Source organism: Prunus mume, linkage group LG8 (assembly GCF_029339155.1).
Source record: "Prunus mume cultivar Tortuosa linkage group LG8, ASM2933915v1, whole genome shotgun sequence".
Lineage (NCBI taxonomy): Eukaryota > Viridiplantae > Streptophyta > Magnoliopsida > Rosales > Rosaceae > Prunus > Prunus mume.
In genome coordinates this window covers 15,512,850-15,526,825 of record NC_142705.1, presented here as the reverse complement: position 1 = coordinate 15,526,825, position 13,976 = coordinate 15,512,850, and the positions used below count along the sequence as shown (strand labels likewise).

At 35.4% G+C, this 13,976-nt stretch overlaps 1 protein-coding gene across 4 annotated transcripts; it reads right to left on the bottom strand.

Annotated features, from left to right (window-relative positions):
• Window positions 1-2,967: 2,967 nt before the first annotated feature.
• LOC148914825 (uncharacterized) lies at window positions 2,968-7,904 on the bottom strand. Of its 4 annotated transcripts, none has more exons than XR_016122453.1 (7): window positions 7,145-7,286; window positions 6,304-6,393; window positions 6,101-6,145; window positions 4,541-5,810; window positions 3,803-3,855; window positions 3,305-3,436; window positions 2,968-3,185 (listed from the first exon to the last, which is right to left on the bottom strand). XR_016122453.1 is itself a non-coding variant. In XM_089042151.1 (7 exons), exons 1-4 carry the CDS (start codon window positions 7,513-7,515, stop codon window positions 5,802-5,804), a joined length of 381 nt encoding a protein of 126 aa, XP_088898277.1. In that variant the 5' UTR covers window positions 7,516-7,904; the 3' UTR covers window positions 2,968-3,185; window positions 3,305-3,436; window positions 3,803-3,855; window positions 4,541-5,801. The 4 variants fall into 4 exon arrangements, 2 of the variants coding, with proteins under 2 accessions (XP_088898277.1, XP_088898276.1); XM_089042151.1 differs by having other exon boundaries at window positions 7,279-7,904; XR_016122452.1 differs by having other exon boundaries at window positions 6,101-6,393.
• Between the last annotated feature and the right edge of the window lie 6,072 nt (window positions 7,905-13,976).

Below are 13,976 nucleotides of genomic sequence, written 5' to 3'. Positions count from 1 at the left end.
TTAGGACAACGTCTTTGACGTGCTTCACCGTATCAAACTCACCTTCTTACTTATTATTTATTTTCCTTTTACTTACCTATTATTTTGTTTTCTTCAATTTCATTATACCTTTAAAACTTTCCAATTTGTTTATATGTTATTTATAATATAAATGTTTTGTATTTGACTTTACGGAAAGAGGAAAACTATTATTTTTCATAACAACTTTTTCTAATTGTCGTTTGGATAGACCTTATCTATATTATTCAATTATCTATATAGCATGCCCCCAAGGGCATAGCGCAATGATTAGAAGTAGGCCTGCAATTCGGCCGGATCGGATCGGAAACAACCATTCCAATTTCCGTCCAAAAAATTTCGAACTTCAATAAACACTTCCGATTGTGATTCCGAAAAATTTCAGAAAAATTCGGAACTTTCCAATTCCGAAGTTCTGAATTGTTCGGAAAATAATCTACAAATTTTAAACTTAACTGAAAAAATTAATACTAAAAATCCCAATTAGACTTCTATTAAGAAAGCCCAATTAGGTGTTTCATAAATACCCACTAAATGACGACCCGTCAAGCCCGCGTAGGACTGTAGGCTGAAATTAAAGTTCGCTCGATGTTGTTTAGGGTGAACATATTTATAGAGGAGAAAACATCCAAAGTTTATGTTTCGGTCGATATGGGACTCCAACAACTCTCAGAAATGGGTCTGCTGCATGAGAGCTCTTCTTGCTCTCATCTGTTTCTCAAATATCAATGCAGGCGTTTTGCTCTGACACTTGATGATATTTCTTCTTGGTCAGGGTCTTCCCAAGATTTTAAACTTTGATTTTCAAGTTTATAGTTTGATTGGCATTATGCTCCACTTTTCAGAGAAAATAACACCTCTGCAACCAGAACATTCTGAATTGGGCATGGAGTTTGTATTAAAGTCGGACTTGGATTTGGCCTAATTTTAAAATAAATCAATAAAGAAAAATGTGTGTTTCATAAATAACTAAAAAATGTGTTTTATTGTTTGTCTTCCGAGCCTACCCTATATTTAAATATTATATATATATATATATACACACACACAATAATCTATACTACTGGAATACTAGGGGAATAAGAATGTTAAACTTGCATTCAATATGTTAGTCTTGCTCTAGACAATTGGAATACTATAATTGCCAAGCTCCAATGAATATACTTATGATGTTTTATGTATAAAATAATTTTATAATTAAAAGTTTAAATGAAGATAGTTTAAAATTAAAAAAAAAAATACATACATACATACATAGAATATAAAATGAAATAGTATGATTGACAGGACCCACCCCGAATTTTTCCGAAATCCAAGAGACGAATCCTGTGGAAACCCCGGCATCACCCCGAGGTCGGGCCCACTCACTAAACTATATCCTCCTTTTACAAAAGAGGAGTAAGGGCATGAGACTTTCTGCCGAAAACTCGGCAGAGTCTCCCCTGTAATTTGGACTTTCCCCAAACTTCTAACATATGAGGTTTTAACCCCCTAGCACAAACACAAGTAGTTTAGGGCCGCAGCCCACATCGTAATAATCCAAACGGGTCTACCCCTAATTCAACCACGACATACTAACACCACCCTACCATAGTCAAGCGGGAGTGCGAACAATTGTCTACTCACACCTCGGTTTCATATGAGTTTCAGGACCAAAGACAAGGTCAGCACCACTCAACAAAGTACCTAACTAAATCAACGGTTCTTACTTAAAACCGTTGTGGTTTAACACCTTCCACTACGGTTATTATTGAAAACCACTGTTGAAAAGAGCATAGATAATGACGTTTTGGAAAACCCACAAAATTACCAAAATTCCAAAGGAATCATTCGCTATGAAAATTAATGGAAATTCACACTAATAATTTATACCACAATAACAATTTACAATTAAAATTCAATGCATGTACGCTACAACAATTTTCACAATAAAAAAATTGTGTTTATCTTGTTCCATAACTTCATCACTCTACATAATGGTCACAAAACTTGCTCACTCATGTTTGACTTCATCCATCTGCTCATGTGTTGACAAACTTGCTCCCAACAAGCCTTCAAGAATTTTAGGACTCAAGCTGCTTGAGAATAGATAGGCTGTAGCATAAGTGAAAACCATTAATGGATTATTAGAATAGATGAAAACCATTTGGTGAACCAAAAACAAAGGAAAACCCCTACATCTATTAGTTGGAGAAACAAAGGAAAATGCCAGAAAACAGAATCAAAATACTTTATAAATTACCATAAAGAACGTCTTTATTTGGGCAAATACCACTACTACAAAAAACGAAATAGACGATGGTGATTCATCGTCGTTGTGATACTTTGAAGACCGTCGTTAAATCGACCACCATATTTTGGAGTATCAAACTACGACGGCTTTTCACCGTCATTGTTTATCTGTAAAGACGATGGTTTTTGGTAAAACTGTCGTTGTTATGAGGTCAAGACGACAATTTTTTGTTAAAAACTGCCGTCGTTTATAGGTAAAGTCGACGGTTTATCACCGTCATTGTTTATCTGTAAAGACGATGGTTTTTGGTAAAACTGTCGTTGTTATGAGGTCAAGACGACAATTTTTTGTTAAAAACCGCCGTTTATAGGTAAAGTCAACGGTTTATAAAAAACCGTCGTTATTTATGGGCAAAGACGATAGTTTTGGTTTAAAAAACGACATTATTTTATTAAAACCATCGTCATTTATGGATAAAGACGTCAATATTTTGTTAAAAAGCGTCGTTGATTGTATATAAAGATGGCGATATTGTGTTGAAACAATCATTAATTATATGTACAAACGATAGTTTTTTCAATTAAACCATCGTTTTATTATTTTTAAATATGTCGTCTAATAAGTTCCCAAGCTATTACATTTTAGTTTTTGGTTTCCTATGATTCTATACAACAATTTTAACTAGAAAACCAATTATATTGCTTTTAACGAACATATACACTCAAAAATTATTTCTTTCATAAAACTTGAAGATTCAATAATTATTACATAATCAACCAATCTTTATTCTATTACATACATACTTCCTACCTATAATTAGAAATAATGGATCTCACAAATTCTACTAATTTGATCTTAACTTCATCAATTTGTTATTGGGTTGACTTAGCTCTGCCTTCTTGCACATTTTTCAAGTTGGTGGTGTCGGAAGGACCTGCACGAAAGAGATCCCAATAACCTTAAACATAAACTTGTTTAGCAACAACCTAAAGTTAGCAAAAAGATCTATGCAACTTTAGAATGACAGCAGCTTGAGGACTAATCCAGTATTACCTGCTTTACTGAGAGAGAGATTCGGAGAGAGTTAATGACATATATACTACCATGTAGGCTTTCATTGTTGTTAGCTTCAGACTTGGTCCTGCCAAGAATTTGCCTTCCATCAGCTGCTAATCCAGAAATTACCTGTAATTGAATAACACCATAAAATTAATGCAAACTTATCTGTCAGAACAAATAGCCTGGGCGATTAAGCCAAACTTGATAACCATGTGAGAAAAGAAAACGAAGTTTAGAAGATATAGTCTGGGTGATTAAGCCTAAAATTGAAATGAGCAAGCACAAAATAAAATGAAAGGAGAGATAAAACTGAAAAGTAATAAAACAGAGGATTTGCTCTGCATTAGAACCAAATTAAACCCACTCAAATAGAACCATATATATATAACCAATAGCAATTATCAAATTAAACCAAACAAAACATAAGCCTCATTCAAAACAAAATATTGAACCCAGACGCTAACTTTAACAACAAAGGTCAAGGAATTGTACCTTGGTCAGATATTTTACTCCCAAAGGTCAATGTATTGTAGTTTAGAAATTACCTGAGGAAAATCATTACAAAACATGAAGTTAAGAAATGAAATGGAAAGGGTGGACAGTCACAGAAATTCAAGTGTCAAAAAATGTTGAATATGAGGTCCACCAACAATAAAACAGATGCCTCAGCCTTGACTTGAGAACAACTGCAGTATCATCCTTACAAGTGAATTAAATTTAAACCATTCATGGATTGTGGGATTCCTCCAGTTAAATTGTAAAAACCCAAGTCTCTGTTAAAAAAACATATAGGCATTAACAACTTAGGAACTTAGTTAACAAAAGTACCGTGCTTGATATTAGTCCCGTGAGATGAACTCAGATTGGAGAAGAATATGGTCCATGGGTTCCCTTTATTGGAACTATGTTTCTATTTATTTTTGTGTCGAATTGGTCGGGGGCTCTTTTGTACCTTAAAAGGAAAATCATAAAAATAATCAGATTACCTCAAAGCAAAAGATATACATACTGAAAGGGTGGTGAAAAAATAAAATTATATCCACATAATTAATAATGTGGTTCCAACTTGCAAGCTATAGCTATTCTGATAAGCATATATTCATATTCAAACTTGCAAGCAAATCCAATCCACAAGTTACACTATTGCTACACAAACCAATCAATTAATTTTAGTTGTCAATGCACTTAGGAGTTCATATGATTTAAATAAAAATCAAAACATAAACATACATTATATATGAGAGGCACATTCAACCAGCAAGTCCACAAGATCCTGCAGACTCCCAAACAAGAGATATGGATCTTATACAGAAGAACAAAAAACAATACAAACAAAATATATAAGTGAAATAGTCACCAGTGAATTCATTAAAATAGTAAGGGAATCTTACAGAAACTAAACTATCACTCAAAATTCAAAGAGCAATATAACTGAAATCTCTAAAATCTCTCTGTAATATTAGAATCACAAAAATCTTTAAACATATGAGTGGTAGCACAGAGAGAAAGAGAGAGCCTTGCTTTGAGGTCCGAGATCGAAGAGAGGATTTGGAGTTGGGGTTGGGGTCAAGGTCGGAGAGTCGAGGAAAATGAAATGAAACTCTTTGCCGATCTTCTTCTCTAAAAGGCTAGGACCGCGATGACCGTGACAGCGACAAGCAGGCAACGAGCGCAATGACGACGTTCACTCTGTCGATGACACCGATGGCCATCACCTTTTCGACTGTCTTTCTGATTCGCTCTCTGGACCTCGAAGAGAAGTTACCTGCGATGACGACTATCCAAAAGATGGGGCCGACGACGATCCAGAAGACGGCGCCGACGTCGATCCTCGTGACGAAGCCGACACCGAAGTCCACCTCCTCGTTACCTCTGTCTCTCTGAGATGTGAGAGCCGACTTAGAAAAGATTGACCTGGGGAGAGAGGGTTTAGGTGCAGAGATGTGATAGAGAGGGAGAGAGAGAGGGTTTGAACTCAGATAGGGAGAGAGGGCTTCATCGAGAGGGAAGGGAATTTTCATGGAGAGGGAAACTTAACATTGAGCGGGGCGTGAAAAATTAGGTTGAGAAAGACAACGACGGTTTTTGGTGAAGCTGAGAGGGACAACTTAAGTGAAACAGTGTGTAGCGTGTTTTGGATGCACTTCGGTTCTTCTTGACAACCGACGTCTTTTATAAATATGTTTTTGATTATCACCGTATTAGATGCCTTAAGACGTCCCTTTTATAACAACTGACGTGGTTTGTAGCCAATTTTAAAGCCATGACGCTTTCTTCAAGTTCCGACGTCTTTTAAGTGACGTGTTTTTGCAATATTGGCGTAGTGTACGATAAAGAACTTAAGTAGACCAAATACGTGATTTACACCAAGTCAACTACAGCTAGGTGATAATTTCATTGAACCCAACAAAATTAATTCACAAATAAATCAAAAATCCCAGATCTAAATTCATACCATTCACATCAAACCCATCAAATCTAAATGCTTTCTTCATTGGTGCTTTGGAGAAACAGCATATGTAATCAAAGAAATTCCATTAGGATCCATAACTTCTCTCTTTAAATCTCTATTTCTCCTAAAAATTTATCATTTGTGTAGAGCAAACATAAATGCATTAACCAAGGACATGCAAAACTGCATCAGTCAGCAGTTCCTATAAGTAAAATTCAAAAGCCATTGACACCCTTTAAAGTACCACTCACTCTCTCTCGCTAACCACCAAGCATATATATAGAGCCCCACTTTTGGTCTTACCTACCTAATGGTTAAGGATCTCATATATCTTATACCTTTGATAACTTAATCTTATGCTCAGTGCAGAACCGTTGCAATCCCTGCAGTGAGAGTTGCAAAGTAAGAGACACTATATTACTTAACAACAGGTTTATCATTGATCTCTAATTACTATTTCATAGACAATAATTGAATCATCACCTTACTTTTAATATTACAAAACTAACAAGATGTAAATGTATGTACTTGAGTTCCTTACCTCTCCAACATTAAATATAAATCTTTGCTTGCCAAAGAATAGCAACACTGAAGGAGGTGTATCCTGCGTATCCATTCCAGTCCCTAGCAACTGCAAAGAGTGGAAGCATGGCAAAATTATTAGACCATGAAAAGGGAAAAAACAATAGAACCAAACTCTGCATTTTGAAATTAGGATATACAAACTTTTTAAGTTTTCAATAAGTCTCCATTCAACGCAAAAATCAGCAAAAATCTGCTTGGTAAATCAAACCCACAAACAAAAAAATTATGAATTTTAACTTTTCTGAATTCTTTCTCTTCATCACTAATGTCCACAAACAGAATTCCAATTTACAAGTCAGATTTTCACATCCCACATATTTCCCAAACCAGTCTTCTTCACGTCAACTATGCTAAAACATTGCAATCAGTTCCTAGAATCACACTCCCAAATTTTCTTTCCCCTACCAAAACAAAAATTATCAAATTCAAATCCACAGTCCCATAAACCAGTATAAGAACGAATTTGAATTAAAACCCTTTAGAAAAAGAACGAACATATCTTTAAACAGAGCTACCCAAATAGCAGCATATCCTACTTACCAAAACAAAGCTATCCTGAACCCTGTAACAAAAGAACCAGTATATACAAATACCGATTTTCAGGGTTTGCCAACTAATTTTTAATTACCAAACAGAAAACCTTATCAAAAGCAATCACATAGTATTTTAATAACTAAATTGTTTAACCTGATTTCATCAAAATAATAGCACAATCAAATCAATTTCAGTATTTGGATAAAATTTGCAAATCAATAACACAAACCCACTATGAAGAAAAATTAGGGATTTGGAAGAACCTAAGGTTTGACGGTTCCAACAGTGTCTCCTTTCTGACTTGTTTGAACAAATCCAATGGCAACTTGTAAAAACAGAACACAAAAAGTAACCATATACAAAATACAGAAGGTGGCTTCAGCTTTCATCTACTCACCAATTTGGGATAAGCCTTAGCAAGACTTGCCATTCTCTTCTCTGCACCATATATTTCACCAGCAATTGCTATGTAGCTGAGCAAAGAACAGGCCGTCATGTGGCACATGGTAAGGAAGATCAGGTACTTGAAGCCATAGTTGCTGAGTAAGTACTTGTTCAGCAGCAGAACCCTAATGTTGGATGAGTACCAAGCAGTGACGAGCCTGATCGTGAACAAACGGCTCTTGCCCTTCATTTTATGAGGTGGGTCTCGATGGGACGGCTGAGATTTTGAGGCAAAACCAAGAAAGCGTTAGGTTCAGGTGAGGCGGGATCTGTTATGGTTGGGGCATTGGTGAAACCCAGGTAGAGAATGACAAAGTGGGTTATATAGAAACATGGGTTGGCCTCCCATGGATTTGAGAATTGAGGTTCATTGAAAAGACGCAGAATTTTAAGAAATTTAAATGAAAAACAACGGGAAAAATTAAGAATTTTTAGAAAGTAACAGGCAGAGAGAAAGGGGATTGAAAATGGAAATGGGTCTCTGTTAAAATTAAGAGAGGCTGCGTCGTTGGGTCAGAGTTTTGAGGATGACCAACGAGGAATGTGCCTCTTCTACAAACAGCTGCAATATAAATTGAAACCTTAAATATTTTTTTCTTTACCTTTGTTGATCGAAGTAGCGCGACCACAAGCCAACACCCAAATGGTTAGATTAAAACCCAACCCATAAATTGAAACCCATCTTCTGCAAACAGACAGAGTCTCGCTGTCTATGGGTGTGGCAAAGGCAAGGCGACGAGGTGGGAAGAACAAGACCGTGGAGTGGAGAGAGGTAGATGTGAGAGACAAAAGATAGAAGAGAGATAAGAGAGAATGAGAACTATCGGGGCTTAAGAAAAAAAAATTGAGCCACTGTTCACTCCGTGTGTTTTTTTTAAAAGCTTCAATTACAACGGTTGAAAGGAAAACCGTTGTAGAAAGTTGTGAAATAAAATCAGAAACCAAATACTCTAAACCACAACGCTTAAAAACCCCTTTTAACAACGGTTATGTATTAACCATTGTGAAAGAAACTACTACAATGGTTTGAAGCCAACCGTTGTGTATTCAGTGTTGTCTTTTTGAATATTTGTAGTAGTGTTATAATTACTTGCTAAGAATTCACTACCAAGCTCTCCCAAAGATTGTCCTGGATCCGAGTCCTACTATCTGTGGGTGAGTTTAGATGAATATCATCAATTTCAATAGGAGAGACCCTATAACAAATTCCTTAGTTAAAAACCACTCTTACATTTTATCCATTTTCCTTTAGAAGAAAGTTGATGTTCCACTCCAAAATTAACTCGCAATGCAAAAGAAGAGTAGCTCAATTCCTTATAAACTTATGCTAGTTCCCTTAACTTTTCAATATGCAACAAAATTCAATAGGGACCACTATTATTATTTAAGTAAGTTTTTGTGTTTTTTTTTATAATAAGTAGACGATCTCGTCTAAAATAGGGAAATATTATTGTAGTAGTATTATTATGCTAAACTGTCCATAATATTTCATTTGATCACTATGTTATAGGAGTCATTCTATAGTGAGGGTATTAGATAACGTCCTTAGATGAGATCATATCTCTTAACCATTGGATCAACAATTTGTTCCAACAATTAACTAATTCGATTCAATGAGCCTTAGATAAGACCCTCACTAGTGCATGCTATTATAATTGGTACAAGACAATCATGAAATCCTCGAAATTTGAGACCATACATTTCCATCAAGCTTAACAAAATTTCCTTAGTTGCTATGGATCCTCTGGTTTAATAAAATTTCCTTATTTGCTAAAGATCCACTCGATTGATAAAACTCCTTATAATTAGTTGCTAAGGATCCACTGGTGTAATGATTTGAAGCCAAGCTCCCCAAAGATGGTCCTGAATTCGAGTCCAAGCATGTGTGTGTGAGTTTATTTGAATATCGTCCATTTCAGTAGGAGAGGCTCTAAAACAACTTTTCCTTAGTTAAAAACCACTCTTGAATTTTCTCTATTTTCATTTTGAAGAGAGTTGACGTCCCACTCCAAAATTAACTCGCAATGGAGAAAATTAGTAGCTCAACTCCTTAGAGCACTTCCATCGCAGGAGCCCAAGCAAAAGGCCCCCTAAGCCTCAAAAGGTGAATCCAGCGCAAACGCAAGAGCTAGGGTCCACCAAGCCCAAGTAAGGCCCAAGGTAAGATCAGCCTGAGCTGTTGCCTGAGGGCGCTGACATCATCGAATAAAATTTTTTATAAAAAAATCTAAAACAATTCTGAAAAATTACTAAAAAATTCAGAATTTTTTTATTATACATACATAGCAAATTATTTTATTATTAATCTTATACATATAAATAGTAATTATCCTTGGGTTGTGATGTATGACGATATATGGGTCATTTATGGAGGGAAATATTAATTAAAATAAAGTGGCTCAAAGTTGGAAGGAAATTGTGCAAGAGAGGAACATTCTGGGTAAGCATCAATTATGGCGCTAGGAAAAAAATGACGATGTATCATTGGGATTTTCTTGTTGCTTAATTTCATGATAAAATTTATATTATATTTATATTTTTTTACAATAAATTATCAGTAAGGATATTATTTTCCTGATATGATTTTAATTAGTTTCTTATTAGTTAAGTTTTAGGAATATTCTAGAACCTAGGGTTCCCTACGGTTTTAGGATTTCTTGGTTTTCTATTTAAGCCAACTCATAACATTGTATTAATTAGTTTTATGATATTCTTAATCAAATTTAGGATTTTTTCTATTTTCTAGTGGATTCCAGTCTTTCATGGATTTCAATTTATCTTTTTATGATATTCTTAATCAAAAATATTAGTGAGCGCCGACATGCCCAAGTTCAGTAGATCAAATGAAGTGGTCAACCGAGACCAATACTTAAAGCTACAAAGCTACAAAAAATAATTTATTATTGTTGGGATTGCTTAGGCTTTCAACTTCTTCCTATTTTAGAAGTAAAAGTGTCAGTAGAATTTTCAGCCAATCAACTATGGCAAATGGTATGTTCAATCAACTATGGCAAATGGTTTCCGTTTTAGTACTTTCATCATGGTTTTCCATTTGGTTCCTCACTTATTAATATGTTTATTTTTTTCCATACTTTGCAATGCGGTTTCTAATTTGATTATATGATTTTATTGGTTTGGTTGTTTCTTACTAGTTGTTGGCATTAATTTTTTTTTTGTTTTTAGTTGCTGATTTGATTGGTTTAGGTTTCTTTTTACTAGTTGCAGTCATGTGGTTTTTGGTTTTTTAGCTGTTCTTGCAACTCTTGCTTTTGATCTTAATGTAAACCATCCATATAAACCGCTAGTTGAGGCAATAAAGAAATTCAAAGTAGCTTAAAATGCTCTTGCTCAAGTTGCATGGAATTTTGTTAATGACGAGTATGTTTCTCTTAGTTCATATATCTTGCTTGTTCTTCTTGACCTTTCTTCAGTTTCTTTTTGAACTTGGAATGTGGCATGCAGACTTACTATGCATTTGTCTTGATTTGGAAATGGTTGATGCCATCACTATCATATGATATTTTGCAATACCATTTAAGCTTTAGTTCAGTGAAATTTTATACAAGTTCTGCATCGTAGTTTTGCACAAACTTTCAGAAACTGCATTGTAGTTTTGGTACTTACAATTGGATTTTTGCTCTTTCCTTGGTCTTCAACCTCACCAATTTGAAGAGTAGAGTCTACCCATATGAGAAATTGGGTGGGCAAGAAAAGAGTAGAACTATCCAAGAGTAAGGGAACTCAAAATTGGACTTTTAGAAACTGCATGGCAGTTTTGGAAACTGCATTGCAGTTTTTATTTAATTACTCTTTCCTTGGTCTTCAACCTCACCAATTTGAAGAGTAGAGGCTACCTAGATGGGGCATTGGGTGGGCAAAAGAAGAGTAGAACTACCCAAGAGTAAGGGAACTCAAAATTAGACTTTTAGAAACTGCATTGCAGTTTTCATTTAATTAGAATTGGATTTTTGTTCTTTCCTTGGCCTTCAACCTCACCAATTTGAAGAGTAGAGGCTACCCAGATGAGGAATTGGGTGGCCAAGAGAAGAATAGAACTACCCAAGAGCAAGGGAACTCAAAATTGCAAAATTGGATAAAATTGTTCCTATTGGTTCCGCCATTTTGCTTCAATAAAATTAATTTTTGTTTTTGAAGCTGTTTTCATTTTTGTTTTTTTTTTTAACATAAATTGATATCTACATTGTATTTTTGTTGCAGTTTTTCAGTTTTTATTTGTTGTTTTTGTGTGAAAAAGTGTTGAAATGATTTTTTTAAAATTTAAAAAAACCGTTGATTGTTTATATAAATATTGTATAACTGAATAAATATTACAAAATCAAGTTTGGTGTAGTGGTTTGTGAGTGAGCCTTCCTCCTTTGAGGGTCAAGGTTTGAGTCCCTTAAATGACACAAAATCTTTTTTTTTTTTTAAAGGTGAATAAAGGGTAACGGAATTGGTCCCTTATAGACGGTGGCAGGCCGGCTAGGCGGTGGCGGTGGCGGCTTGGCTGCAGCAGAGGCCGACGGTGGTGGTCGGTGGCCTGCGGTGACGGTGGGTGGTGGTGGCATGTGGCTCGGTGGGTGGCCGGTGGTGGTGGTGGTGGCGGCAGTTGTGGCTAGATTAAATGACACAAAATCTTTTTTTAAAGGTGAATAAAAGGCAACGGAATTGGTCCCTTGCAAATGGTGGCAGCCGCAAGGGGCGATGGTGGTCTGTGGTGGTCGTGGTGGCGGTGGCCAGCGGTAGGTGGTGGCCGGTTGCAGTGGGCAGCAGTGATGGTCGGTGGTGGCCGGCGGTGGTGACTAGATATGGACATGTGGCATAGTATGCTTGCTTTAGAAGGCATTATGTGTAATTTTGATATTTTTTAATGGTATTTTTGTAAAATTAGGTACTACATTTTGGTCTTTGGCCTTATGCTAATTAGATGAAATTGTATTCCTATCTTCCAAATTAGTAAACTATATTATGTTTTAAAACTAAAGCTCCCAAAAATCAATTAGGGTAAAATTCTTATATATATAAGCTTCCATTTAGATGAAATTGTAGGCCCCACTTCAGATTGTATTTCACTAATCCAAACCGTCTATTTTGTAAATACTCATTCAAAGATCATCTCTATAAGAACTTACTTGAATCCGATATCATTTGACCACTCATTTGAGTTATTGAAATTTTAGTACTTTCTTGAAGCATTGTGTTCATTGATTTTGTAAGACACAATTGGATGTCGAAACGGTTTCCGATTTGTCTAATTTTTTATAAGGATGATCTATGAATGAAGACCTTAAAAATAGATGGTTTGGATCATTGGGAAAAAAATTGTAGAGTTCCCTAAAGGGTATATAGAAGGGGACTGGTATATATATAAAGCTAAAAGCAGAGAATGGTGAGACATTCAAAATACCAGAAAGTGCCCTTGGTTAATTTAAACATTAAGAATTAAAATTATTAATTAAATGAGGGTAATATGGTAAATTCACATTTTTTCATATTAAAAAAATAAAATTAAAAACAAAATAAGATAATATGGAACATAACTACCATATTATATTTTCTTAATTCTAAAAATAAAATTAAAAAGAAAAAAGAAAACCAATTGGCACTTGCGTGAGTATGTTCTAAGGGGCTAGTATATATATAAGATTACATTGTGTAACTCAAAAATAATAGTAATGTTCTCCTAAGTCAACTACACAAAGTAACCACCGTCAAACATGCATGGAGTACTTTTATATATACCTACCTGGGCTTAAGCCCACCTAACCCAAAGGTCATAAGAACTGGCGTCCATAGCCCTCAGCCCATCCCTTACTTTTTATTTTCTTCATATGAACAGCAAAGCCCCTGCTGTATATAAACCAAACCAAAGTATTAGGTACCAGAGCATGTGATAGTCTCTCTGCCAAAGTCCACCAAACCAACATCTCTCAGTAGTTATTAAATACACTCCTTTCTGCTCCCTACTTTTCCATGGCGGGTCTTCAATACAACTTCTTTCCCACTGATTTCTTTTACCCTCGCACCGCTCCACAGGTCACCAACAAACCAGTTGTTCTTCCCCTCCAGACCACCAAACTAGATCATGTAGCCGCCGGCGATCTCGAGCAGCTCAAAGCTTTGGCCATTCAACGCCGCGGAGTTCAAGCCGTCCAGGTTGCCAAATCTCCCCCGATGCATGGTTGAATAATATGCGAGAATTTGATGAAGATCAACGTAATGAACTTTGGGGTATTATTAGTATATGCTTAAGGGATTATATTATGGGATTCTTTTTCCTTTCCCTTTTTATAGTTTAATTTCTCCATGTAACAAGATGGTGGGTGTTCTATGGTGTTAGCATCATCCAGAATATGTGATTTTTATGATTAGATTATTATGAATATATTTAGCAGATATGGTGATGCAGTTTCTGCAACTTAATGTCTAAAGAAAATCGTTTGTTCCTCAAAATTAAAAAAAGAAAATAATTTTAAAATAAGTTATCAAAATGAAGTTTGCTTCTGTATACCTTTTTTTTTTTTAACCTATTCATCACTTTACAGAACTCAAATGTAAGATCTTTTGCTCCTGCAGCCTCACTCATCTAGCAACCACGTCTTTGAGCCCAAAAGAATAATTGCAGCCAAATGGTTGATTGACTATTCAGTT

Bases quoted from the DNA above. Each gene is read 5' to 3' on its own strand.
- LOC148914825 (XM_089042150.1), bottom strand. From the start codon at position 7,515: ATGAAGGGCAAGAGCCGTTTGTTCACGATCAGGCTCGTCACTGCTTGG. The intron at 6,394-7,278 runs GTGAGTAGATGA...CACTCTTTGCAG, and splicing joins CTAAGGCTTATCCCAAATTG to TTGCTAGGGACTGGAATGGA. The intron at 6,146-6,303 runs GTAAGGAACTCA...CTCTCACTGCAG, and splicing joins TTATATTTAATGTTGGAGAG to GGATTGCAACGGTTCTGCAC.